Raw genomic sequence first — 24,169 nt, forward strand, 5'->3', positions numbered from 1 at the left:
AAAAGTATAAAATATTAACACTTTTTTAAAAAGATGTATCAATAATTTTATAAATAACAGAAGGTATTAATATATTTGAACTTAATTTCAACAGATGTATATAAGTCACCCACATATATAAAAATAAAAAAAAATATTTCGGTAATCAAACAAAAAAAATCCCCATATATGGAATTCATAATTGTGTTATTCTCCACTACTTTGAACTTATGAAATATTATTATCACTAATATTATTGGTTGATTCTATACGTATCATATCACATTTTTTATTTCTTCATTACTTTATGTAAATATAATCAGAATTATTATAATTTTTTTTTATTTAGAATAGACACTACTCAAATTTTATAATTTTTATAATGAGTATAGAATCTGTATAAAGTCCATAAATTTACAATTCTTATATATTTTTACATAATTGGTAAAAAATTTACATAATATTTGCTTGTGTTGTTATATATTTAATATTTTAAAAAAATAATTATCAATACAAATTTAAAATATTACATTATATACTGTAAAATATGCAAATTTATAATATCATTAATATAATATTTAAAATTTTATTAAGTAATATGATATACTTTTATTATGTGGAAATATAATTGAATAAAAATTTATAAATTATATTACATACTTTTTCTATAGTATTATATGCATTATGTATTGACACATATGTACATGTACTTTTTAACATAATTTATTTAATTTATAAAATATATTTTCTTATATTGAGCTTGTAAGTATTTTCTATGTTCTATACTTTATAAAAAATTATAAAGAGTATATTTAAAATAAAATGTGACTAAAATTTTAAATCACTAAAAATAGTTTGGAGGAGATATATTAAGAAAGCATATTTTAGAAATTAAAATAAAATGTATAGGAGTAAGTAGGAAGGGTATTTTGTTCCATCAATGCCAAATTATTTTATTAGGGGTGTCTTTGTTATATTTCATACTTTAAGGGTATAAATAAGATAATATGTATAGTTCAGAGGTCTAAAATGTATTTAACCCTTAATTTTATTCTTAATATTTTAAATTATATATATTTAGAATTAATGTATTCGAAACTATTCTTACAAAATTTATCATACAATAACTGAAAAAACATTATAATGATGAATTAATAATTGTGAAATTAAGATTTTTTTATGTTTTTTGGACAAATGGATGCTTATAACTTATGAAAACCTAACCCTAGAGGGCATAGGGAGTCATGTGATTAACAATATAATTATGATGGAGGTATAAAACTATTATTGGACAATATATTATTAATGCACGTGAAAAATAAAAGAATTTCTAAAAATAAAATTATTATCGTGGATAAATTATAAAAATTATGTATGTGATTACAAATTACAAGGCGTCAAGAACATGGTAATAATTTTTTAACACTATGATTAGGAGTATAAGAATACACTAATAATTATATAAATATTTAATTGTTATAGAAAAATAAAAAATAAAAGTTTTGCAACATAATTTAATTTGTGTATATTTGGGAAATTACTCAAGAAATAAAAAGAGTAAAAAAAAAAGAGAATAAAATATTAATAGGGAATTATTAAAAAGGAAATAACAAAAATCCTCATGAGCAATTTATAATTAAGAGAGGAAAGAAAAAGAAAAGACCCCCCAACCCCTCTTTCTCCCCACCCCCCTTCATATGGTGCCTATATGCATCAAAAAACATATACATACACTTGAATAAAGAAATGAAAAAAAATGAAAGAGCATTACATTGAGAATCGCTTCGATCGTTACTGTCTGCTGCAAATTTGATTGTTTGGGATTGCATTTTTTGTTTATCGAATAAATTTTGTACGTACGTCTGTTGTGTATATGGTGGTGATCAAGTGGAGTTTGGATTAGGGTTTCTGGTATTGGGGGATTGCGGGGGAATTTGCGAGGAGTTCGGTGGTGGGGTATTGTGGGTTTTCGGAGTATTTTATTGGGTTGAAGTTGTGTTCTTCAATTGGGGAGTGATATGTTGGATTTCAGGATAGAGGTTGGATTAGGGTTTGGAGGAATTTGAGGATTTTTGGGGAGGGAGGGTTAGGGCTAGGTTCTGGATTTTCTTGGTATTGGGGGTTGGATAAGTGGGCCAGGGATGATTCAAGAGCCTGAGCTTGAAGAAGGAGAGACTTGCTATTTCAAGGATGATAGAAGCATTGATCCTGATATAGCTCTCCCTTACTTTGTAAGGGTTTCTTTTATGCTTCTCCCTAATTATTGCCACCGATAACAAAAATTTGTGAATTTTACGTCCTTTCTGAAGTGAACTCAGTAAGTATATCAAACATGTTTCAATAACGGAGAAGAGTGGTTGATATTAGCAACTGATTTAATGTGATCATCGAACCTGCAAGGATAGAAAATGCTTCTTACCCAGGATCAGTAAGCGAGGATATTTGGGTTATTATGAGCTGATAATTCAAGTGGTTTCTGTAGGACTGCATGTATGATGGGTTATTTTCATTAGTTTCAGAGAGTGGAAGACAAAAAATATCAACATTCGGTGATATTGTTGTTACTGTTAACTTCCAATGATAATTCACAAAGTATTCAAACTTCTTATTAGTTTCGGGTTTTACATTTTCTAAAGGATCTTGGGCCTTGATGCAATTAGGTGACTGAGTCTTGTAGTAGCATAAACTCACTCTCATTGCAGTGTTCTATACGTTTATATGTTGTATGGTTATCATGAACAACATAAAGAACATCCATGTCGCAGTTCTTCATCTTCTTCATCTCTTAATGATGCATTCCGTCTTAATCTGGATTTCTATCTCATACTCATTTGTATTTGATAAATTAATTACTTTTTGGACTTATTTTTCTGAAAGGGAGACAAGGTTCAAAGAATATTGGGGCATCTTCAGAAAGATTTTGAAGGAGGCATTTCTGCAGAAAATCTGGGTAAGTGGACAAAGAATCTCAGTTCTGTCTTATTTTGTTCTATTAGAAAGTGATATTGACATCTGTTTGGTGGTTTCTCAGGGGCAAAATTTGGTGGATATGGCTCATTTTTACCCATGTATCAGCGGTCTCCTTCAATTTGGTCGCAGCCAAAATCTCCGCAGAGAGTTCAAAATCCTAACTTGTCTAGATCTCCTGATCATGCCTGTCCAGAGGTATATGGGCGCAGTTCATCTATTTGTGGTTCATATGTATGTGTGGGAAGTTTTAATTTAATTAGCTCTATGGGTTGTGTTACCACATAGGGTCCTGCCCCTAATTCTGTCATGGTCCCTGATGCTCCTTCTGCTCAGAGAAATGGCTCTTCTTCCTCCCCTAGCTTGTGCGCATCACAAACTTTGAAAATATCCTCTGAGGATGCTTCAATTAGACAAAAAGCAACCTTATCTGCCAATAAAGTTGCTGAGGCTCTTCCTGGAAAAGTTGAACTTCCATCAAGTAAGTTGGGCAATCTACCCGACCAGAGAACACTGAAGGTTCGCATCAAAGTGGGACCTGACAGGGTGGCACAATATAATGCTGAAATATATAATCTGGGACTTACATCCCCATCTTCCTCAGAGGGGAACAGTCATGACGAAAGTGATGGGCTGCTTGAATCTCACGAGACTCCTATTGATTCTCCTGCCAACATTCTTCAGGTATATTCCTATTTTCCTGTGCAATTAATAAACACATTATCTTTGTCCTTATTTTAAGCTGTAAGAATTATTTGATGGCCGCTGAACGCAGATGCCCATATCTTGATCCTTGGACTGAATGGACGTTTTTAGATTTTTTATTTGCTCCCTGTTTTTGTACTTTTGGTGAGGGTGAGAGTGGGAGTGGAGAACTTGTTTGTCCCAGCTCTTATTGGAGTTGATCTAAAACTGGAAAGCATTTAAAGAGGCATGGAAACTTCTTAAGAATCTGCTTTCAAGCAAGCATGACTGCAATGCTTGCTTACTTTTTTCTTTCAGAAAACCAGGACTGAAGTTAGTTTTCTGAAGCTACTTTCTGATAATCACATATATTTTCCCGAATCAGTTTTTTCTAGGTTAATATGTTATTATTCTCAAAATATTTCATCCTTTGGTTGGTTCAGATAATGACTTCTTTCCCAGTATCTGGTGGCATGTTGCTTTCACCTCTTTGTGAAGATTTGCTGAAGTTAGCTAGAGAAACAGAAGATTCAGTAGAAAGTGAGTTTGAAGCTGCCCCCAAAAGTTCCACAATCTCTGTTAGGCTTTTGAATAATGATGTTTTTGGTCAGAAGAAAACAAAAGCTGTTGATAAGAGCAGAAAATTTGAGATTTCAGCAGATGAATTTATAGCAGATAAGCAGAAATCTTTGAGTAGTAATAATCTGGACTGCAGCGTGCAACCTGTTACTGATGGAGGCAGGGAATGTGAGGAGAATGCGCAGGTTAAAAAGAGGAGAGAAAGTAAGGACAGGGTGAAAGGATTATCAGTTTCGGGTGATTCGGGTAAGGATGCTTTTATGGAACACACTTCTGACCAAAGTTGTGTTAAGTATGATAGGCCAGAACCCAGATTCAGTTCTGTAGAGAAGGTTGGGGAACATCAAGCTAGAATTTCTCAGAAGGATGTTTCAGTTGATCACCAGCAGGACAACAGGAGTCGTGGCGAGAGAAGTCGTGCTTCCTTGAGAGCTTATTCAGGTAATTCTGAAGATGAAAGGGTTAAAGGAGCTATGGACAACTTGGGTTTAAAAGTTGGTCTGGATGCAACCTCTAGTAAACATAATGGCTTTGGAACCCCTCATGCTGTAAATAGGTTATCATTTGAAGGTGATAAAAAGTCAAAAGGAAGTCAAATTAGTGGGAAATTGGCGTCAAAATCAGATAGATTAAAGGATGGTGGTTCTGCTGGACCAAAAAACAAACCCAGTGGAAAGAAGGACGTGCATAGGCTTCATCTCAGCCAGAAAGATGCTGGTCATACAAGTTTTTCACATATGGAGAACCCAAAGCATTTATTGGAGAGGCCTTCTGCTGAGAAGCCAAAGAAATTTAATCTTGATGCTGCTAAGGCAAAATCTGTGTGTGCTGATAAATTGAAGGAGAGATCAAGTAATAGAAAGTATATGGAAAAGGTGATATCTGACACGACTTTAGCAGCGCCTCCAGCTGCAGCAATACATTCTAAGGACGGAATCTTCACTGGGTTAGAGCAGACAATGGCAGCTCCTGTAGTAATACAGGAAGATTGGGTCGGGTGTGACCGCTGTCAGAAGTGGCGTCTTCTGCCTTATGGTACAAAGTCGGAGCACCTGCCTGATAAGTGGGTGTGCAGCATGCTAGACTGGCTGTAAGTTCCTTATGCTCCTTATCTAATTTTTTTTGGTCGCTCCTCATCAGATTTCTTTTTGTCATTAAATGTATCTAGTGCAAAGTTTATTTATTACTGAGTTTGCTTCTCCCATCTCAAAAATTGAATATCTGGTATTTAATTTTCTAGAAGCAGCTCGTGTAACTTCATTTAGATTTTAATACAACAAGTAATGCATCATCATATTAGAATTAGATTTAGATTTAAAATTATCTAATTAGAGAACTTAACAGTGGATTATTCCAGTTTATTAAATATAGATGCTGAATATTTATTTAGGAAGGAGGTGCATGCTCTACTGCAATGTGTATGTGTGCTCACTGGCGGCACACATTTCCCTCCCCATTCAGTCATGCATATGACCATTATCTCTGTCTCTCTCTTGTCTAAAACATTCCTTCTTGTATATGTGGTTAAAATAAATAGGCCTGGACTTGATGACAGTTGTATTAATCTTCAGTCCAGGAATGAATCATTGTGACATTAGTGAAGATGAGACTACAAAAGCTCTTCATGCTTCATATCTAGTTCCTGTCCTGGAGAATCATCAGAATTTTCAAGCTGACGGAACCATGGCTGGAGTAATTTCAGTTGGTGCACATCATTTAGATCGGAACTACCAGAACTGTGCTTCAGATCAAATAAAGAAGCAGAAACTGAAAAAGAAACAGAATGAAGTAAGCATGACTGATCCTGTTCCTTATAGCGGTAAAAAGAATTTGCAACGGCTGGCTGTGAAAAATGGGAGCTCAAAGGAGATCAAGCAATCACTTTCAGGGGTAAGTGAAACAAACAAATCGGGTATGCAGCACCCAAATAAATCAGCAGTTGTACCAAAATCAAGTAAACGAAAAAGTGAGCATGTGATTGGAGGTATGCCATTGATTTAGCTGTCGTTTTTATTTGTGGTTCTGTCTTAATTGTGTGTTTCTTCATTTACCAATATGTATAACATCTTGCAGATGATGCAAATCCAAGGAAAAAAGTCAGGAAAGAGTCTGCTCAGCATGAACATGGGAAGGCGAAAAAGATTAAGTATAAAGCTGCTCTTAATGTGGACAACTTTCAGAATTCTGGTGGGAACCTAGGTATGCTTGGCAACAGTTTGACATCTGGTTTGCTGAATAAGGGAGTTTTGAAGGATGGGAAGAAAAAGAGTGCAGGACAAGAGGTAATTTCTGGGGATGCAGGCAATTTCCAAATTTATGTGAAGAAGCAGAAGGATCAAGTGCAGGATTTAGCAGATGCTGGGCACTTGGGTGTCAAAACAGGTAATGGTGGAGAATTATCTACAAAGAAGATAAAATTAAAGGATTACGAAGATGGTCAGTATCAGTTAGAGACAAGGCAAAATAATGGGAACAATATCCAGGACAGAAAAGTTTCCACCAAAGACGACAGCAAGGTTGGTGATTCTCATAGAGAGAAGAGATCGCAAGTGTCTCAGATTGAAGAGAGGGATTCCAAAAGAAGCAAGCTTGATGACATACCAAAAAGAAAAAGCATAGAAGCTGGAGTTCATTCATCAGGAAGTAAAGAATGTCCAATTAATAGGGATATTGAGAAAGAACAGGTAACAAAGTCAAGAGGAAAACGGGGGCTAACCATTGAAGATATAGATAAACTGAGAAAGGATTTAGGGTGTGAACAGCTGTCAACGGCTGCCACTTCAAGCTCCTCTAAGGTTTCTGATTCCCGTAAAAACAGGGTTAGTTACATGGAGATGAAAGGCTCACCTGATGAATCAGTTTCCTCGTCTCCCATGAGGGTAACCTATATGAATCAGGTCTCACCAATGATGATGGCAACTGCAGGGAAGGTTGACTCTAGATTGAATGATGTTCCTACAACAGGCAGTGTGAAGAAAATTCGGGGCATGAATGGAAGTTCTGAGTTGGGCATAGCCAGGAAGGGGTCATCAGGTCTCACCAATGATAATGGCTCGGAAATCTTAGATTCAAAGAATAAATTGAAAGAAGAGACAGCTTTCGGTGACAACCATCGTGCACCTAAACATGAAGTATCAAGTAACACGGGACATCCTTTCTCTGATGAGTCTAGCATAAAATCTGTTAAAAATGGTGCAAGTGTTAGCAAGAGGGATATTGGGAAATCGGGTGATAGCAGAAGTGAGAACCCGTCTGCACAGGGGGAGCAAATTTCCACCCAGACCGAGCCATGGAGTGGAAAGTTGCGCATTGACCTGCGTCAGGGAGATAAACAAGGTGAATTATGTCCTAGCAAATATGCATCAGGATCATTGGCATCCTCCAAAAAAGGTTTCATGGATGCGAGAGCCCTTGATGCTTCTGTTGTTGGCGATACATCTAAAGCTCTAAAAGACACTGCTATTGCCCGCCTTCAGAATGGGACCCACCACTTCTTCAATAATGTGGCAGAGCGATCTCTGGCCCAGGACGCAACCCTTGGAAACAAGAATGTTTCTGGTATTACAACGTCTACTGTTTTGAAAGAAGCTGAGGATGTCTTGAAAGAAGCTGAAGAACTTAGAATTCATGCTGATTTAATCAAGGTCTTTCTTGGTTGCTTGCACATTTATGTTTCCCTTTTGAAGTGGTGATTACTTGATATTAATATATACATATATTGATTATGCTATATCCTTATGCTGGATTGCATACATTTTTGGATTGTGTTTAATATGGACCTAAATCTGATGCTTAACTTTCTTACTCATCTTACATATACTTTTGCAGAACTCTGGTTTTAGTTCGGAAAGTAATTATGAGTACTTTAAAGCTGCCCTAAAGTTTCTTCATGGCGCTTCACTTTTAGAGGCCTGCAATGGAGAAGGTAGCAAACATTTGGGGATGAGTCCGATGCAGATGTACGGTACAGCTGCCAAACTTTGCAAGTAAGTACTTACTTTTCACTTAACTGCTGCTGTCACCTCACATTCTGTGTCAAACTTTCCATGTTTGGATGTCTTATTAAGTATAATGCCGGTGGAATACAAGTGTGTACTTTTAAGAGCATGAACATCCCTGTTGCCCCCAAGGAAAATTAGAAAGTGATATGCAAATAGTGTCAAATCATTTAAATATGCTAGAGAATGGATGTTGGTTTGATGTTTACTAATACAGTTTTCAGGTGTTAAGTATAAAGGTCAATTTTCTCAAATTTTGTGGGAAGAGTGAGAGTTATTTATTTACAACCTCATTCTAGTTTGATGAAAAAGTTCTCTATCTGTATCTAAATTGTTTCATGAGGATAACGCACTTTGTGATTCTGTCAGCATGGAACTTGCCATTTTATTGGTTTTTTATATTTACAATGTAAGGGCATGTTGAAAGTATAGAACGTACAACAAGCCTGAAGATTTACCTTATTTGTGGAGCTTTTTTTATATGATCACTGCATATTTTCTGGATTCACATGAACTTCACATTATTTGCAGAACCTGTGGATATGAATATGAAAAAGGCCATGAAATGGGTGCTGCTGCCTTGGCCTATAAATGCGTGGAAGTCGCTTACCTGAGAGTAGTTTATTGCAAAAGTTCAACTACAAACCGAGTTTGGCTTGATTTGCAATCAAGTCTGCAGATGGTTCCACAAGGTATGCTAATTCTTTCTCTCAAGGCTAAATAATTCATCAAATGGGCACCACGTTCTGTATAGACCTAAATGCTGCACTTCCTGTCTGGTTTCATCATTTATCTTGTGGATATTACCACCACTTCAAGATAAGTAGGTGCTGTTTAACTCTGGAGAATTTGGTTGAGGGGTTCAGCATACTAGTTAAGCTGAATGCTTGCATAATCCTGTTGCAATAATACTGCTTTTAGAGTCACTTTTTAAGTACCTTTCATCCTCTTAACCTGTGTGCACTTTCAGGAAATGAATGTTATGTATAGGGCTGCACACTTGCATACTCACTTTCTGATCTTAAGGACCGTTGTTATTGGTGTTGCCTAATTGCTAAGTATGTTTGTTTGCTGCTTTTACCTGATAGACATTTTCTTTTTGGTAGTTTAAATTATTCCAGATGATACAGCTCCTGATTCCATTTCGCTCATTTGTGTAGGCGAGTCTCCATCATCTTCTGCATCTGATGTTGATAACTTAAACAATTTAGCAGCGGCAGACAAGGCCACTTTGTCTAAAGGCAGTGGTTCTCATGCTGGGAATCATGTTATAGTGCCTCGCAACCGCCCCAACTTTGTTCGGCTGCTTGACTTTGTAAGTTGATCGACCTGAGTCGTGCTGCTTGCTTCTGTTATGCTGTAGCGCCTTCACAGAGTTGATTGTTGTGGTTTCACATGGGAATGTAAAACTGGGTCTGGTTGTTTTCACTTCTCCATAACTTGAAATGAGGTTTCAAGCTTATATGATTGGTCACATTTTGCATTAATTGTTAGTCATGGCAGAGCTAGTGCAAACTTAAACTGTCTATTTCTCAAGCCAAAAAATACATGCATTTTGCTGGTATTAGTAAATATAGGTTCCCTTTTCATGTAGTTTGATATCTGTCACATGTTGCCAAATTATAGATTCCTATTTTCATATAGTTTGATATCTCAGTCTTTGTCTTGTATTATTAAGTAGAATATCTCTCTGTGAAAGGCCAATTGACCTGGTATGGCAAAGCTTTGGGTCCCCAATTTTGGTCTGGAGGTAGTAAGCGGTACTTATGTTGATTTTGTTCAACTGTAACTGGTATTTTGTGTCCAGCATCAACAGATGCAAAAACGTTCTAGTGCCATTTTAGCATTAGATCTTAAATTCTGGACTCCTTGATGGACCAGCATCTTAGATCATGGTTTGTTCTTGATAAATCTTGTTTTCTTCGGTATATTTGGAATATGCATTTATAACTGGGGTTCTTTTGCAGACCAAAGATGTAAACTCTGCAATGGAAGCTGCCAAAAAATCGCAGGATATGTTTGCAGCCGCTCGTGTGGAACTAGAAGAGTCTGAAAATAAAGAGGCCATTGTTTCTGTTAAGAGGGTTATTGACTTCAGTTTCCAAAATGTAGAGGAACTCGTACGTTTGGTATGGCTCGCATTTAATACCATCAACCATCAAGGTCCCAGTGGCGGTAGAGAGTAGTCAAGCTGTACATATTCGCATTCAACTAGTGTATTTATTCCCTTTCTGGGCCGGGCTGTGGAAAGAAGCATATTGGCACGCACTTGCGAATATGGTGAAGAAAGAAGAAGGTTAACGGCTAATCACATTTCAGTACACAGGTACAAAATGGGGTTAATTTGTCGTTAATCTTGTGAAGACATTTTTGAATCTTCGGCTTCTCTTTCAAGACACAAGGCATATGCTCAAAACTTCCATACAACATTGTCCCGGATAGCAAGATATGAATCATGTGCATGTTCGAGTGCAAGATTCCGAGCTCATGTAAGATTGCAGTTTTGATATTTTAGGTTATAGATTATCCGTAGTTAGAGAAGAGACTATTCAATAGGGATCTACGGCACATAGTTATCATCCGAGGGGGCTAATTTCATAATATAGTCATTACTAGTCCTTTCTTATGAGGCACTTTTTCTTATGTTTCCGTATATCATTTTTTTCTGTATAATAGGGATCGACATTTGAGAGGGAGTTGCCCCTGCAATTGTAAAGTAAACCGTCTCCTTTTGGTTTATCCTTCTTTAGAACCGAAAAACTCTTTTAAATAACGATCACCATTGTGTCCATATTATAAATCTCTATTGTGGAGGTATAATCTTGATCTGATTGCTGTTACTCTCTGTTGTTTTCCAGTTGTTCGTATCGTTTTGCATGCAGATAGTCTTGCTACGGATTGAAAAATTGGTGGGGAACATGATATCTACAATTATTGTTGCTAGTGATGTTGAAATATGAACCTTTTCTGTACGTCCATGGTTGTAAGGAACCTAATTACCTTTATTCTTTGTCGTGCCACGCGTTGCCAAGGGGCTTTATACACACTTTTGGACCCCCCCCTAACCACACTTCTTTAGTTTGGTCCATTTCCAAGAAGTTATTGTTCCTGCAGCCTAACATTTTGCACTATCAAAGATGCAGAATTGACCCGCCTGGGCTATGCTCTTATTTGGAGTGGTCAACAATATTTTAGTTCATCGATCGTTGTCACTTGCTAATTTTGATTTTAGAACAGTAATTCATCTTGATCCGCGGGAACAAATTGTAGAACGACATAATTGATGGTATCTAATTCGGTAAAATAGTTTGCAAATTATAGTAACTAGGGTGCAGTCTATAGAGATAGGAATATCATTCATCCACCATATAAGATAGAAATTTGTCCCAATTCTTGCTATATTCCACAATTGTATCTGTACTAAACACGGTCGCGTGCACTATTTCCCTCTTCAATAATCATATTTGTGGCTCCATTCTTGTTTTTATTACTCCTTAAAACCCATTCAAAGCTAAAAACGCAACAAACACATAAATTATGAGCATTTCGTACTAATAAAAGATGTATTTTCCTTGGAACTATAACATTGTCTTCCGCGGAATTTGCTTGACGCTGCGACGGTTGTGAAGGCCAGAACCGTCGCTTTTTCACAAAGCTTTTAAGACGACGGTAATTTCTTGAAATTCAGGTACATCTATGTGCTATATATCCCACTCAAAAAGCTGAGGCCGAAGGGACTGGAAAAGGGACTTACAAAGACTGACCCCAAGAATCCCAAACGTGGCCCCAAAGCAACAACATATGCAGGGAAACAGTAGCTCAACCAATCACGCATCAAAATCACAAAAAATATATGCACAAACTGGTAAAATAACTAAAATGACTATTTATTACTCAGATAGATAGTGTGAAGAATAGTTCCAAGGGTGTAACTGTAATATTTTTAACTCATTCTAAATCAAAGTTTACATGTTCTGGTTTAATTATGAGCTTTCTTCACCGAATGATGTGTGAAGTTTGAAGAGGAAGATTATGGCAGCAATCACTTGATCTGGTCTGCAGAAATGGAGACATATAGTTGCAAATGGGAGAAATGGCCCCTCCTCAGTCCTACCACCACTTGATGATCTCAAGAGACAAGCATATCATCATCATCATGCATATATATTGTACAAATGATACTTGTACCCAATTCCCTTTAGATTCCCATTGTTACCACTCACCCTCTACGTATTCTCCATCCATTCTTCTTTTCCTCAAATTCACCAACTTATAAGTACCTAATTTGCTTTTGCTTTTGCTTTCACTTTAGTTGAAATATCCCCCGTTTGATCAGGTTTGGAGTTTTGAATGTGGGTTGAAAAGATGATTATTTCATATAGATAGAATTTTATTCCTTTAGAAGTAATGGTTGAAAGTCAATGATATTAATTAATCTGTATTTTAAGTGAGAGGGGAGGACATTTTTTCAATTATATAAAGTTCAAGAAAATGTTTCATACTCCTATAATTGTGGCAACTCCATCCTCACTAGCAATGGTCGAAAGATCTTTTGTCTTATTAGTAAATTTCCAAGAATCATGCGCAAAATCAAAAGAAAGTAAGTCATTTTATGTTGTTAACAATTATTAGAAATATTGACTTGTAATCTAATAATTACTCAAATGCTAAGATTTGATTGTGGCAATTATAGCTGTATACAGGTTGCATGCACACTAAAATTCATAAAGTTCCACCGCCACCCCCCCCCCCCCCCCCACCCCCGAATTCTTGCTTCTTGCATCTATAAATACAGACACTGTCTCATTGAATAACCACAAAGCAAGCAGCAGCATTTCTCTGGACTTTGATACATACAGTTCATAATCTTCTCGACATCTTTGTACTTCATGGCTCCAGCTGCAATTTCTGATATCAAAGTTGGCCACATTGATGATGTACAAGAACTGAGGAAGAGCAAAACATCACAAATCCCTGAAAGATTTATCCGGGACAGGACAGAAAGGCCAACTCTTGACTATTCTTGCACAAACATTCCTGTTGTTGATTTGTCAAAACTTTTTCAAGGAAGCAAAGATGAATTCTGCAATGAAATACTGAACCTGATGACTTCTTGCAAAGAGTGGGGATTTTTCCAGGTGACGATGGCCTCTATTCATATCCCCTCACATGTTTGAATTTGTTTATGTTTGTGGATTATGTGTTTGTTTTTTGGCGATGTAAGTTTATGTCTTGCTTGATCATGGCAGGTGATAAACCATGGGATTGATTTGGAGTTGCTGGAAAGAATAGAAAAGGTGGCCATGGAGTTCTTCATGATGCCTTTGGAGGAGAAACAGAAGTATCCCATGATTCCAGGGACTGTACAAGGATATGGTCAGGCTTTTGTCTTCTCAGAAGACCAGAAGTTGGATTGGTGCAACATGTTTGCACTTGGATTGGAACCCCACTGCGTGAGGAACCCAAAACTCTGGCCAACTAAACCATCTGATTTCTGGTAAAAAGGAAAAAGTAGCCATTTCTGAGTGGTTTTAGTTTGTGTCTGTCTCCCTCATTTAATTTTGGATTAATTACAACAACCGGCTAACTACGTCATTCTCTTTTTACGATTATCAAACGCATTTCTTCGAAGGTTTCATCTTGACAAGAATCGTACAGTTATAATGCGTATAATCATTAGTTACATTAACTCGTAGAAAGATTGCTGTGCTTCAATTTTTCTTACTTAGTTTTTACCGTAAAACGTGCACTCCAAAGTTGCTTTAACCAAGCCTTTTTTGACACACTTTGTTTCCACAGTCAACATGTTGGGTCCTAGTGTGCTTATAAGTTGAAGAAATTATGCAAATAAAGTGCTGCAGATATATTTTTACTAGTGCTCTAAACTTTTTTGCCTCATGTATCATTATTACAGTGAAACTGTGGAGATATACTCAAGAGAAATAAGGAAACTGTGCAAGAATTTGCTCAAGTACATAGCCATAACCCTCAATTTAAATGAGGACATTTTTGAGGAGATGTTTGGTGTGGCTGTACAAGCAGTAAGGATGAACTATTATCCAGCATGCCCAAGACCGGACCTCGTTTTAGGCTTAAGCCCACATTCTGATGGGAGTGCCCTTACAGTTTTACAGCAGGGAAAGGGCAGTTCAATTGGACTTCAAATACTAAAAGACGGTAAATGGATACCGGTGCAGCCCGTTCCCAATGCTCTAGTTATCAATATTGGTGATACCATAGAGGTATCAGACTATGAAAAGATCTTGGTTTTCTTGATTTTTTTGTACAGTTTTCTTTAGTGGGCTTTCTCATTTTGTGCTTTTTCTGTTTGGATTCCAAACAGGTTCTAACAAATGGGAGATACAAGAGTGTGGAGCATAGAGCAGTGACTCACAAGGAAAAAGACAGACTGTCAATTGTTACTTTCTATGCTCCAAGTTATGAAATAGAACTTGGGCCAATATCAGAACTGGTGGATGACAAGAATCCCTGCAAGTATAGAAGGTACAATCATGGAGAGTACAGCAAACACTATGTGACAAACAAGCTTCAGGGCAAGAAAACACTGGAATTTGCAAAAATCAAGAACTGATTTCTCGTACATTAGACTGGCTGAAACTTAGTAGACCTTAAGCTGTAATAATGTGTTAAGTTACTTTATCAGGACCTGTTAACATGATGTAATACAATGCAACTTGTGCTCATGTATATTCATAGAAAATAGTTGTAATGTTTGGTAGTTTCTTGGAGTTTAATGATTAATGGGAACATGTGGGGCTGGTTATTCTGTTAAATATTTGTGTCAAGAATGTTCATTTGTGAGTGCTTTCTTTATGCAATGAAGGGTTCGTATTGTAAGATTCCAACAGGGGTTGTCACCTTTTCCTGTTGCCCCCATTAGATTCCAGCTTCGGAAAATAGCATGTAACGATGAGGGGAGATCAGGGAGGCACCAGCATTACATTGAGTACCCCATGTTTTGGAATGCAAAATGGAGAAGAAACAATTGGCGATCAAGGCTGGCATTGATTAAGATGGAGAGGTTTTGTGAGTGGAGGGGGAGAGAGAAAGAGAGCCCACAATCATGTTTGTCTGCTTCAACTTGTTTGTGCAGTTGGTTTAAAGAGAGCACCATTGCAAGCAATTTGATGGTCTAATGATGTCCAAAAATGAATGCAGAAAGCAAAGGTTTCTTGAAATCATTGGTTAGATGTCCAAAAAGAGTTGTAACAACAGTGGTTCAACATAAAAACCTCAGTTGGAGATCTAATGATTAACTAGGAATTCTACTGACGCAATAAGTTAGTGGGATTTCTCAAGAGGAATGAAATTCCACCATAAACCCACACACAGAAATATGATTTCTTGAATGCTCACTATTCCCCTCTTCTTGAAATAAAAAAACACAAGGCTTCATATTCATTATTGTTCCTTTTATGGCTGAATTAAACTAAGGTTACATTTGGACTAATGAATTTCATAATAAAAAAGATTTGTTCGAATAATTCTAAATTTAAAAAATTTGAAATTATTGAACTTTAATTTTAAATTATGTTTTGTTGAATGTTTATGAATTTTAAAATTCTATTGATCTGAAGTTGTCAACAAAAAAACAGGGGGATCTGATTAGGTATATGTAGGTATTGAGAGGTAAACTGTGCAGAAGTAGCATAATTGACAGGCACTAAGCAGAATCATACCCACATTATACCATTGACCCTGTTTATGGTTTAGAGACACTTAATGCAATTCTAATTGAACCTGTATAGCATAGACATAGCCATAGCCATAACCATAACCGTAGCATGCTGCTATCTAGATTTATGTTGTATTTGATCCTTTTCAACTCTTTTGCGCTCTCATAGGATGATCATATGTTTTTTGAGTTCAATGTTTTAATTATAAGTAGAGAGTCTTGACTTGGAACAAGGTGGATGTATTTTGAGAGCGTTTGGATAGGCAGAAATTAAAAGTGTAGTACCTTGCTATGTGTTTTGATAATGAAACTTCAAATAATCATACCTTTTTATTTGGGAGCGACAACCGACAAGACAATCTATCTACTTTGATTGTCTTCAAGAACAGAATCTAGCCCTTCAAATTTATCACGGAATTTGGGCGTTTTTTTAATTTGACTGACTTTGAATAGTTTTTATATTTTCTTGTGGTGTTGATTTCATGACGTTGTGTGTGGAATGATGATGCTTTTTTGCAGTTGGAGTTATGAAGATTTAGGAAGGTAATGAGATGAAATCATCTTCCAAATAGGGTGACCCCAAATGGTTGGAACCCTTTCTTTATTCAGTAGAGAGCAAAAGACAAAACGTGCAATTTTGAGGCCACCCCACTACAATTGTATTTGTAGGTTGACGTCTGCTATTTCCATTAACTTCACCCACTTTTCTCTCTCTTCCTTCCACGTCAAAGTTTACTCCACAATAAAAGAAAAACACCAAAAAGAGTCCCGTTAAAGGGTTAACTAAACGTTTTCATATTTTACCCTTCGTTTTGTGGGATTTTACCAATAACCTCACATTCTGTTAAAGGCAAAAAAGCATTGCATCTTTTGTCCCCCTCACCAACCGTTCGTTAACTGGGGAGGGCTTGTTTGTTTCAGTGATGGTCTGTCGTTAAAAGTTAACAACAGTTAGTGATGGGGCCAAATATGCAACGTCTTCATGCTTACATTTGTCATTTTTAACACAACACAGAATCATTTTTAAATCACATAAAGTGTAAGTCAAGTATAAGATATATTTATTCTACAGGACTAAGTTTGTAATTATTTAACACAAATTCATTAGGACTAAGTTTTTAAGTTTTTGACATATATATATATGTGTGTGTGTGTGTGGGTGTGTGCGCCAGGGGGGCGGTTTGAAGAGGAATGACCAAGAGAGAACTAGGCAGCAATTGATGGGCCAAACAGAATCTTCCACAAATTTGATGATAATCTGCCCCAAATGTCGCAATGTAAAACTATGAAGCCATTAAAACAGTTTCATGTAACATTACTTCAAACAGAAAGAACACGCATTTGAAACAACAGATGATGCATCTTATACTAAAAGTTGATAGGAAACTGGAAAGAAGACTTAAAACAGCAAACTGGAGGCTGCTTTTACTGAAATCTTTACATTTACTTCATCGAAAAGCCAATCTGAATAAGTGCGAGCATTAAGATAATAAATAACACATCAGTTGGCGCCGAGGAAACGGATGCAAGCTGGATTTGTCTCACTGCTCCGAAATGTCGAATTACACCTATTCCTCAACCTGAACCAATCTTTCAGGATGGTTCTTGCTCGATTTTAGGCCAAAATGTACAAGAATTTACAGTGGTTCGAGCTAAACAGCTCACATTCTCTCACATTTTCTTGCAGCAGCAATAGAGTTACACATTTGATCACCGGCTCACTAGAATCATGCCAAGTATTTGAACAAGTTGGGGTTATCCTTGTCTCTTTCCAGATAGTCGCGAGTGATCAAATCTTCAATCCGCTTTTTGATTGCTTTTACATCCGGCTGCAGGATAGAAAGTTACATATCGGAACTTACATGGACAAATACCAAATAGAAAATAAAGATACATTCTAATGGTACCTTGAACATGCGGCCCAATTGCTCAACGCACTCCATAACCAACTGCTGGTAGCCCAACACTTTCCTGCTCTTCATGATACGCACAATTGAAGCATCAATGGCGTACCGTCTGTCCTTATCAACATCCTCAATGACCTTCTTTTTCTCATCAACGGGGGGAAGAGGGATCTGCATTCCAAGTGAGCAGTTAAGAAACATAATGAAATCAGGTACAAGTGACTCCTTCCAACATTTGTGCTCATCTCTCTCTCTCTCTCACCCAAACTCACACACAAAAGAGAGGGAGAGAGGACATGCTAACCTTGATCCTTCTCATTTTGTCAGTGAACTTTGAATTAAATTCAAAAACATCAGTTGAAGAAATTGTTTTGGTGCTCGGCTCCTTGTTCAAAATCTTATACTTGGCACATGAAAGTGAGTGAAGCAGCCTAACAACATCATCATCTGATAGGTTCAACTGAGCCATTATTTCCTGATAACTCAATCTATCTGAGGCGTTGAAAAGGAGTAGGGCAGCAGCCTGGAAAAATGAGCTGCAATCACTATAATATCAATTTACAGGAATCAAGCTAAGATGAGATGATACCTTGTCCTGCCAAATTACCTGATATGTGGTCACAATAAGTTCTATTGTTTTTGGTTCAAACTTCCCATTGATGTTACAAGTCCCCAAAGAATATATCCATGTAAGTTTTCTGTGCTTTGTTTTTGTCTGGTAGAATTCTCTAAATACTTCAACGCACTTGACCTGGCACAAAGGTCAAAAGGAGAAGGGGAATAAGTCAGTGATATGATGGTTTCTCAGCAAACAACAATTCCCGTCTATAAGCATACCATCTCAGCTGGAAGGTTAAGATCAAAGGACTTGTAGCTTGGCCAGAAACCCGTTGTGAGGACAGTCACTGTCAAGTCGATCCCTGGATTTGCATTTGCATTATTGCTGAGATATTCCTCAAAGCTGGTTTGGTTTTCCCTAGCTAGCGTCAGATCTGTGACCTGCGACAATCAAAAAGTGTAAGAAAATAAAATATGTAATATATGACTCCTGATTAAGAACAGATCATAATATGAGAACTAACCATTCCCTCCATTTTTGAGGTAAACTGGCCACCGCACTGCTGCTTCAACTTTGTCAAAATACTTCTCTCATGCTCATCATTAGCACTTTTATCAAATAATAGGCGCCGTGCAAGCTTTTTCCTGTCAATAATAGCAGAAAAAAGAGTAAGACATAATGCCATCTTGAAAAACAGTAATACTCGGAATCAATCAGTAAGTTGGGAAACTCACCGATAGAATTCAGCAAATAAATCCTTGTCGCTGATATAAGCAAGCAGTTTTACCACCTGAAGATTATTTAGAACCTCAACCACTGCTTTCAACATGCTAATGATACCCAATAAATATAAACTCAAAAAGTGAAACGCTCATGAAATGCACCTTCTCTAGAGTTTCTTCAATAGCTTCATCACTCAATTTTTCACTCCCACCCTTCTTGAGAATGTTATCACAAAATGTGGCAAGAAGCTCAGCACTAGAACTTCCAGCAACACCCTTGTTGCAGAACACTTCAAAGGCCTCTTTGAGAGCCTATATACAGGAAGGATAACGAATAATGACGTCATTTATTGCACGAGTGAAAAGAGAGTAAAGATAAACATGAAGCAATTTCATAAATCTAACCTTGTGAAAAAGAGTGTGATTTACAAAACAGTCATTCACGTATGCCATGAATTTGTCATGGAGCTCAATTACTTTCCTCACAAATACCTGATAAAACATGAAGCACCTTCAAAGTCTGAAACCATACAGAAGACCAGAAAACTAAAAAAAAGGTTACCTGTTCCTGTAATCCAACAATATCTTTCTTTTCTGCCTGTATAAAGACACGTCTCAACATCAGAAGCATGCACAAATATTCAACTATAGGCAGAAAACATATTTATTAAGTCCATTGCATGGTCAAACTTCGCAGAAGTTTCCAATGCTGTCCTCCAAAACAATGTTTTAGATATGGAGTCATATCTCACTTGATGTTGTTAAGTCACTTCACCATATATTATTAGGAAAACCAAAAAGAAACAATGCATTCTGTTGTTTCAGTAAAATGTTCTGTTTTCTGGAGAAAAACTCAAGAAAGATTTTCATTATAACTTCCGAAATTAAACTACATGATAGAAACAATAAAGCATTCAAGTAAAAGCTATTCAAACTGTTCTATGGGCCTAGCTCATGATAATAAAATCTTTCTAAACCACACCATACAGGTATCAACAAATCCTACAACTTATAACTCATCTCAATTGGAGATGATCAAAACCGAACATGAAAATTTGTCATGATAATTTTAGAAGCACTAAGAGATAGAAATTTAAAGACCTTTTGTGTTCAAGAAATGATTGCAAGTACTTCAGAAGAAAATATGTTGATTTAACAATACTGGAAAGAAACAACTCAGAATTTCCTATATTACAAACAGATTAGCATCTAACATAATTAAACAAACGCGTATCTCTTCCAATGGTTGCTAAATAGAGGTTAAATACCAAGAGATCAACTAAACAGAACGAAAAAAAACCAACCTTCTTGTTGCTTGCAGCATCTTCTGCTTGTTTAACCAAAGCTGTACCTTCAGCAGTAACATGCTGTATTTGGGCACCATTACACATTAATATTCAACTATTAACATAATAACTTTACAAAAGTACAAGCAGGATAATTTTGAACTTCGCACTCATTTTCTACAAGGGAAATGCAAAACCAACACAAACCTGCTTAAAAATATTAGCGACAGGCTCTAAGCCTCGAGGTATTTTGGAAAAGAGCCTATACATCCTTGACAAATCCTCTACCTAATGGATAAAGAAAATGCTGGGATTTAGCATCAACAATATCACCCAAAATAAAACATCCAAGCTCAAGCATAAGGATAAAAAAGTTGACATACCTTGTCATCCCGAAGTAATGCATGACAACCTGAGTGCTCTTTCTCTAGCAATTGGGTGGCATACACAGACAACAGCTCATGTTGTACTTTCTACCAGAATCAAAATATATAAAACTCAACCACGATAGGAATATTTAATTGAATCAGAATAACTAAATGCTGAGCAATACAAATACATCCAAACACTTGAGATACCAGCACATTAGAAATGTGGATAACTAATCATCAATGAGTAAGCACAAACCTCCAGCAACTTTGTCTCACTACTTGAATGAAGATAATGTGCAACCCTGTCCTTTTCTCGTTTCAAACACTCCTCAGCCTGGATTTTCATTTACAGAAAGATAATTAGAAACCAGGTAGAAAAGTAGTTTGTACAGAGGTACCCTGTCGCCTTCCTTCCTTCATTATTATGTTTGTCTTTACGAGCATGTACATGTGTTCCTGGGGTTTGGAGTGATTATGAATTGAAAAAGAAAATTTACCTTCATCATATAGTCAGGGCATGAATCATCCAAGATCCAGTTAGAAGCCTTCCGAGAGTAGTAAGCTGCTGTGTCCTTGAGCATTGCCGCTTCAAAGTCATTCTCATAATAATCCATCTGCCCCATTCCAATCTCAACAAAAATATCTAGCACATTCTTCAATAGGGCACGATCTATTTGCTCTCCTTCCCGCTCTTGATCAATCTAGACATAAAAGAAAATACATCAATACATACAAAAATTAGGGTGTATAAAGGTAAACAACAATAAAAACACACCAGTGATATAACAGCATCCCTCACTTTCCCATTTAACTCCTGATATACCTGAAATCCAAATCCAGGTTCAAATAAATTAAAAAAAAAAACTGAAAAGACAAATAGAGAGATGGAAAGGAGGACAAACAAGAAACATGGATAGCACCGAAAATTGGACCAAATTTGAGTTAATCCAGTTTCTATAAAGCACAGTGCAAAATTTAGAGAAAAGGGCAAGTGAGTGAGTGTTTGAGAAAACCAGATATCAAGGAGGGATACAGTCACAAGTTACCAGGTCCCGGAAGCACGTGAGACCAACTTCTTTGAGTGCTGGCAGTGATCTTCTAGCTATGAAGTACCGATCAAGATAATGAAAGAATCTTGAAAGCCACCGCACCATGATTTTATGATTTAACCACCTTTTCACGAGCTCCCTGAGCATGAACTCATCATGCTTCTCTCTTAAAGCAGGCAATACCTAAATGAATAACAGAAAATCCAAAATCTAAGGCTAGAAAAAAAACAGAAATCAATTAGTAGAAACTAAACAGACGAACAAGCCATGCCCGAATAGGACGTACAACTTAACTATGGACCTAATTCATTTCAGGGTAGTGGGAGCAAATTTTCAATTCAGCACTTAAAAATTTTGTTTACAACAGAAGACGACAACTTCAGATACTGGGTTGGACATTTAGAAACAAAAACATTCCAAATAAAGCACACAAAACAATGATGATTTTTTCATGTGCGTCTTTGGCAAAAATATTGGTAATGCTATACCAATAAATAAAACAACCAGATCCAACCCTACCGTTGATTGGATGTACTCTTCAAAAGACTCCCGATACTTGTCATACAATTGCTGAGAATAATCATGTGGGGGCTTTTGAGTACACATGTTGTATATTGTCCTGCAAAATAAGAATCAAGGAAACTCACAAACACTTCATAGATAACAGCCTAAAATCACATGATGGTGATACAGAAAATTATATTAATACGTGTAGAGCATCATGTAGTCCTCCGAGCTGAACTGAGGCTCTGGCAGTCCTTCTAGAATATTTTTCAGTTTTGTAATCCCTTTTTGCATGAAGTCCCATCCTTGATCTAAATCAATTGTATTCCGCTGGTTCATAGTCATCTTCTATACCAGTCCAAAATCAACACAGATCCAGACCAGTTCAAAACCTGCTGTTCACACACAAATAGTAAACCAAGTTGATATCAAGGGCCGACATAAGGATAATTAACTTCAATGTGTGAGGAGAAAAACAAAATTTACCAAGATACTGGATGCAAAAGGTCACCAACTAATAATTACTTTCAACTCTATCAAACTGTGTAAATTCAACTTCAGATATGAAAGTATTGTGTTCGTGAGAACAAAAGTAATCACAACTCACCACGAACAGCAGCCACCAAACCCATCAAATAGATTTAATTTTCTTCACACGTCAAACAAATCGAATAAACAAAATAACAATCTTGGCATGACAAGAAAATGATGAAAAGGGTACATAGGTGGTGAAAAAATGAATAATGAAACTAACTCAACATTCAGTCGATTGATCTCCATAACTCAACAAGAAACACGTATTTTTCCAATGACTATACTACTATACCGAGCAAACATAACACTCCAAGAAAGGAGAAACTAAATATAAGGGAAAATGAAAAACAAAACTTAAAAAATGGTTGCGGCATTAAATTCCAACAGAAAGTTGACTCTGAATCCTTGAATGTTCCTATACTACATCTCCCAAAATCTGCACATAATCGAAACTCTGATAGACTCTAATCGATAGCTTCTATAACAGAAAAATGCCAGAGAAGAGAACATTTAAAACTCAATTATTCCAATTATTCACGAAGCCAAAAATCAACACGCCCATAATTTATCACCAATCAAGGACTGTACAAACTACAGCAAATTCACTTCTACAACCCCACCTCATCCCCAAACCAACCCCCTCCACCCCCCTCCCGGCCCGCCCCAGCATATAGATAAAAATGGAACGCCATCAATAGTCAATAAAAGAACATTAAGAACGTAAGAGTTGGAATAACAAAACCCTAACGGCAAGTAGAATCACAGCTAAATAAGTAAAAATGCTAACCAAAACCCCCTGATTTCAACTCCAAATCAAATCGAAGCTGAAACAACAACGATTAACTCAACATCGCGATCCATAATTAAATAAAACTCAATTAATTCAACATCGATCGCTGCGAAACTACATCTACATACATATTCCTACCTGTTAAACCACACGAAAAAAAAAACACCACGCAGTATACGTATAGAGAGAGGAAGTACCTGAGGAGGAAAGCGAATTGGGGTGAGATGTGAATCTCTCGGGTTTCTTTTCCTCTTTCCCTTCACTTTCCCTCAGCCTTTTCTTCCCTTTTATGCGTCTTATGCTTTTTTCAAATACTCCACTAAGGTCTTCGTATTTTCTTATTGCCCCCCTATACTTTCTACTCTTCCTATTCTTGCCCCCAGATTGCGACAAAGTTGCGATATGTATATGTGACAAATTTGAAATCTACATATATATATATATATATATATATCAAAATCATAATTGACCAGTGAGAGGAAAAAGAAAATGAAACTCTAGTATAATTAGAAGATGAATAAATTTCAAATACTTTCAGTTGTTTAGT

The 24,169-nt window shown here is 36.6% G+C and overlaps 3 protein-coding genes across 7 annotated transcripts; 2 read left to right on the plus strand and 1 right to left on the minus strand.

The window, feature by feature from the left end:
• The first annotated feature begins 1,630 nt into the window (after positions 1 to 1,630).
• On the plus strand, positions 1,631 to 10,998 carry LOC105171497 (cysteine-tryptophan domain-containing zinc finger protein 3). 3 transcript variants are annotated; one of them, XR_016067831.1, is made up of 11 exons: positions 1,631 to 2,210; positions 2,857 to 2,929; positions 3,011 to 3,144; positions 3,235 to 3,630; positions 4,074 to 5,299; positions 5,781 to 6,193; positions 6,283 to 7,853; positions 8,038 to 8,195; positions 8,739 to 8,899; positions 9,178 to 9,265; positions 9,368 to 9,508. XR_016067831.1 is itself a non-coding variant. In XM_088885928.1 (11 exons), the coding sequence occupies exons 1-11, from the start codon at positions 2,121 to 2,123 to the stop codon at positions 10,391 to 10,393; spliced, it is 4,596 nt and encodes a 1,531-aa protein (XP_088742054.1). In that variant the 5' UTR covers positions 1,632 to 2,120; the 3' UTR covers positions 10,394 to 10,998. The 3 variants fall into 3 exon arrangements, 2 of the variants coding, with proteins under 2 accessions (XP_088742054.1, XP_088742055.1); XM_088885928.1 differs by lacking the exon at positions 9,178 to 9,265 and adding an exon at positions 10,175 to 10,998 and having other exon boundaries at positions 1,632 to 2,210; positions 9,368 to 9,522; XM_088885929.1 differs by lacking the exon at positions 9,178 to 9,265 and adding an exon at positions 10,175 to 10,998 and having other exon boundaries at positions 1,632 to 2,210; positions 3,283 to 3,630; positions 9,368 to 9,522.
• Positions 10,999 to 12,506: 1,508 nt separating this feature from the next.
• LBO1 (2-oxoglutarate (2OG) and Fe(II)-dependent oxygenase superfamily protein) lies at positions 12,507 to 15,001 on the plus strand. Of its 2 annotated transcripts, XM_088885670.1 has the most exons (5): positions 12,507 to 12,807; positions 13,107 to 13,345; positions 13,457 to 13,704; positions 14,122 to 14,449; positions 14,551 to 15,001. In XM_088885670.1, the coding sequence occupies exons 1-5, from the start codon at positions 12,699 to 12,701 to the stop codon at positions 14,797 to 14,799; spliced, it is 1,173 nt and encodes a 390-aa protein (XP_088741796.1). In that variant the 5' UTR covers positions 12,507 to 12,698; the 3' UTR covers positions 14,800 to 15,001. The 2 variants fall into 2 exon arrangements, with proteins under 2 accessions (XP_088741796.1, XP_011090939.1); XM_011092637.3 differs by lacking the exon at positions 12,507 to 12,807 and having other exon boundaries at positions 13,007 to 13,345.
• A 2,242-nt stretch (positions 15,002 to 17,243) lies between these two features.
• On the minus strand, positions 17,244 to 23,973 carry LOC105171499 (cullin-1). 2 transcript variants are annotated; one of them, XM_011092638.3, is made up of 20 exons: positions 23,820 to 23,973; positions 22,504 to 22,693; positions 22,314 to 22,413; positions 21,792 to 21,977; positions 21,521 to 21,568; positions 21,243 to 21,446; positions 21,002 to 21,079; positions 20,758 to 20,847; positions 20,582 to 20,662; positions 20,393 to 20,455; positions 19,651 to 19,686; positions 19,494 to 19,580; positions 19,251 to 19,400; positions 19,101 to 19,156; positions 18,890 to 19,010; positions 18,645 to 18,806; positions 18,415 to 18,558; positions 18,112 to 18,330; positions 17,811 to 17,978; positions 17,244 to 17,732 (listed from the first exon to the last, which is right to left on the minus strand). In XM_011092638.3, the coding sequence occupies exons 2-20, from the start codon at positions 22,641 to 22,643 to the stop codon at positions 17,631 to 17,633; spliced, it is 2,235 nt and encodes a 744-aa protein (XP_011090940.1). In that variant the 5' UTR covers positions 22,644 to 22,693; positions 23,820 to 23,973; the 3' UTR covers positions 17,244 to 17,630. The 2 variants fall into 2 exon arrangements, with proteins under 2 accessions (XP_011090940.1, XP_011090941.1); XM_011092639.3 differs by having other exon boundaries at positions 22,504 to 22,690; positions 23,820 to 23,971.
• Between the last annotated feature and the right edge of the window lie 196 nt (positions 23,974 to 24,169).

This window comes from Sesamum indicum, linkage group LG10 (genome assembly GCF_026168435.1).
Source record: "Sesamum indicum cultivar Baizhima isolate 11 linkage group LG10, ASM2616843v1, whole genome shotgun sequence".
Taxonomy (NCBI): domain Eukaryota; kingdom Viridiplantae; phylum Streptophyta; class Magnoliopsida; order Lamiales; family Pedaliaceae; genus Sesamum; species Sesamum indicum.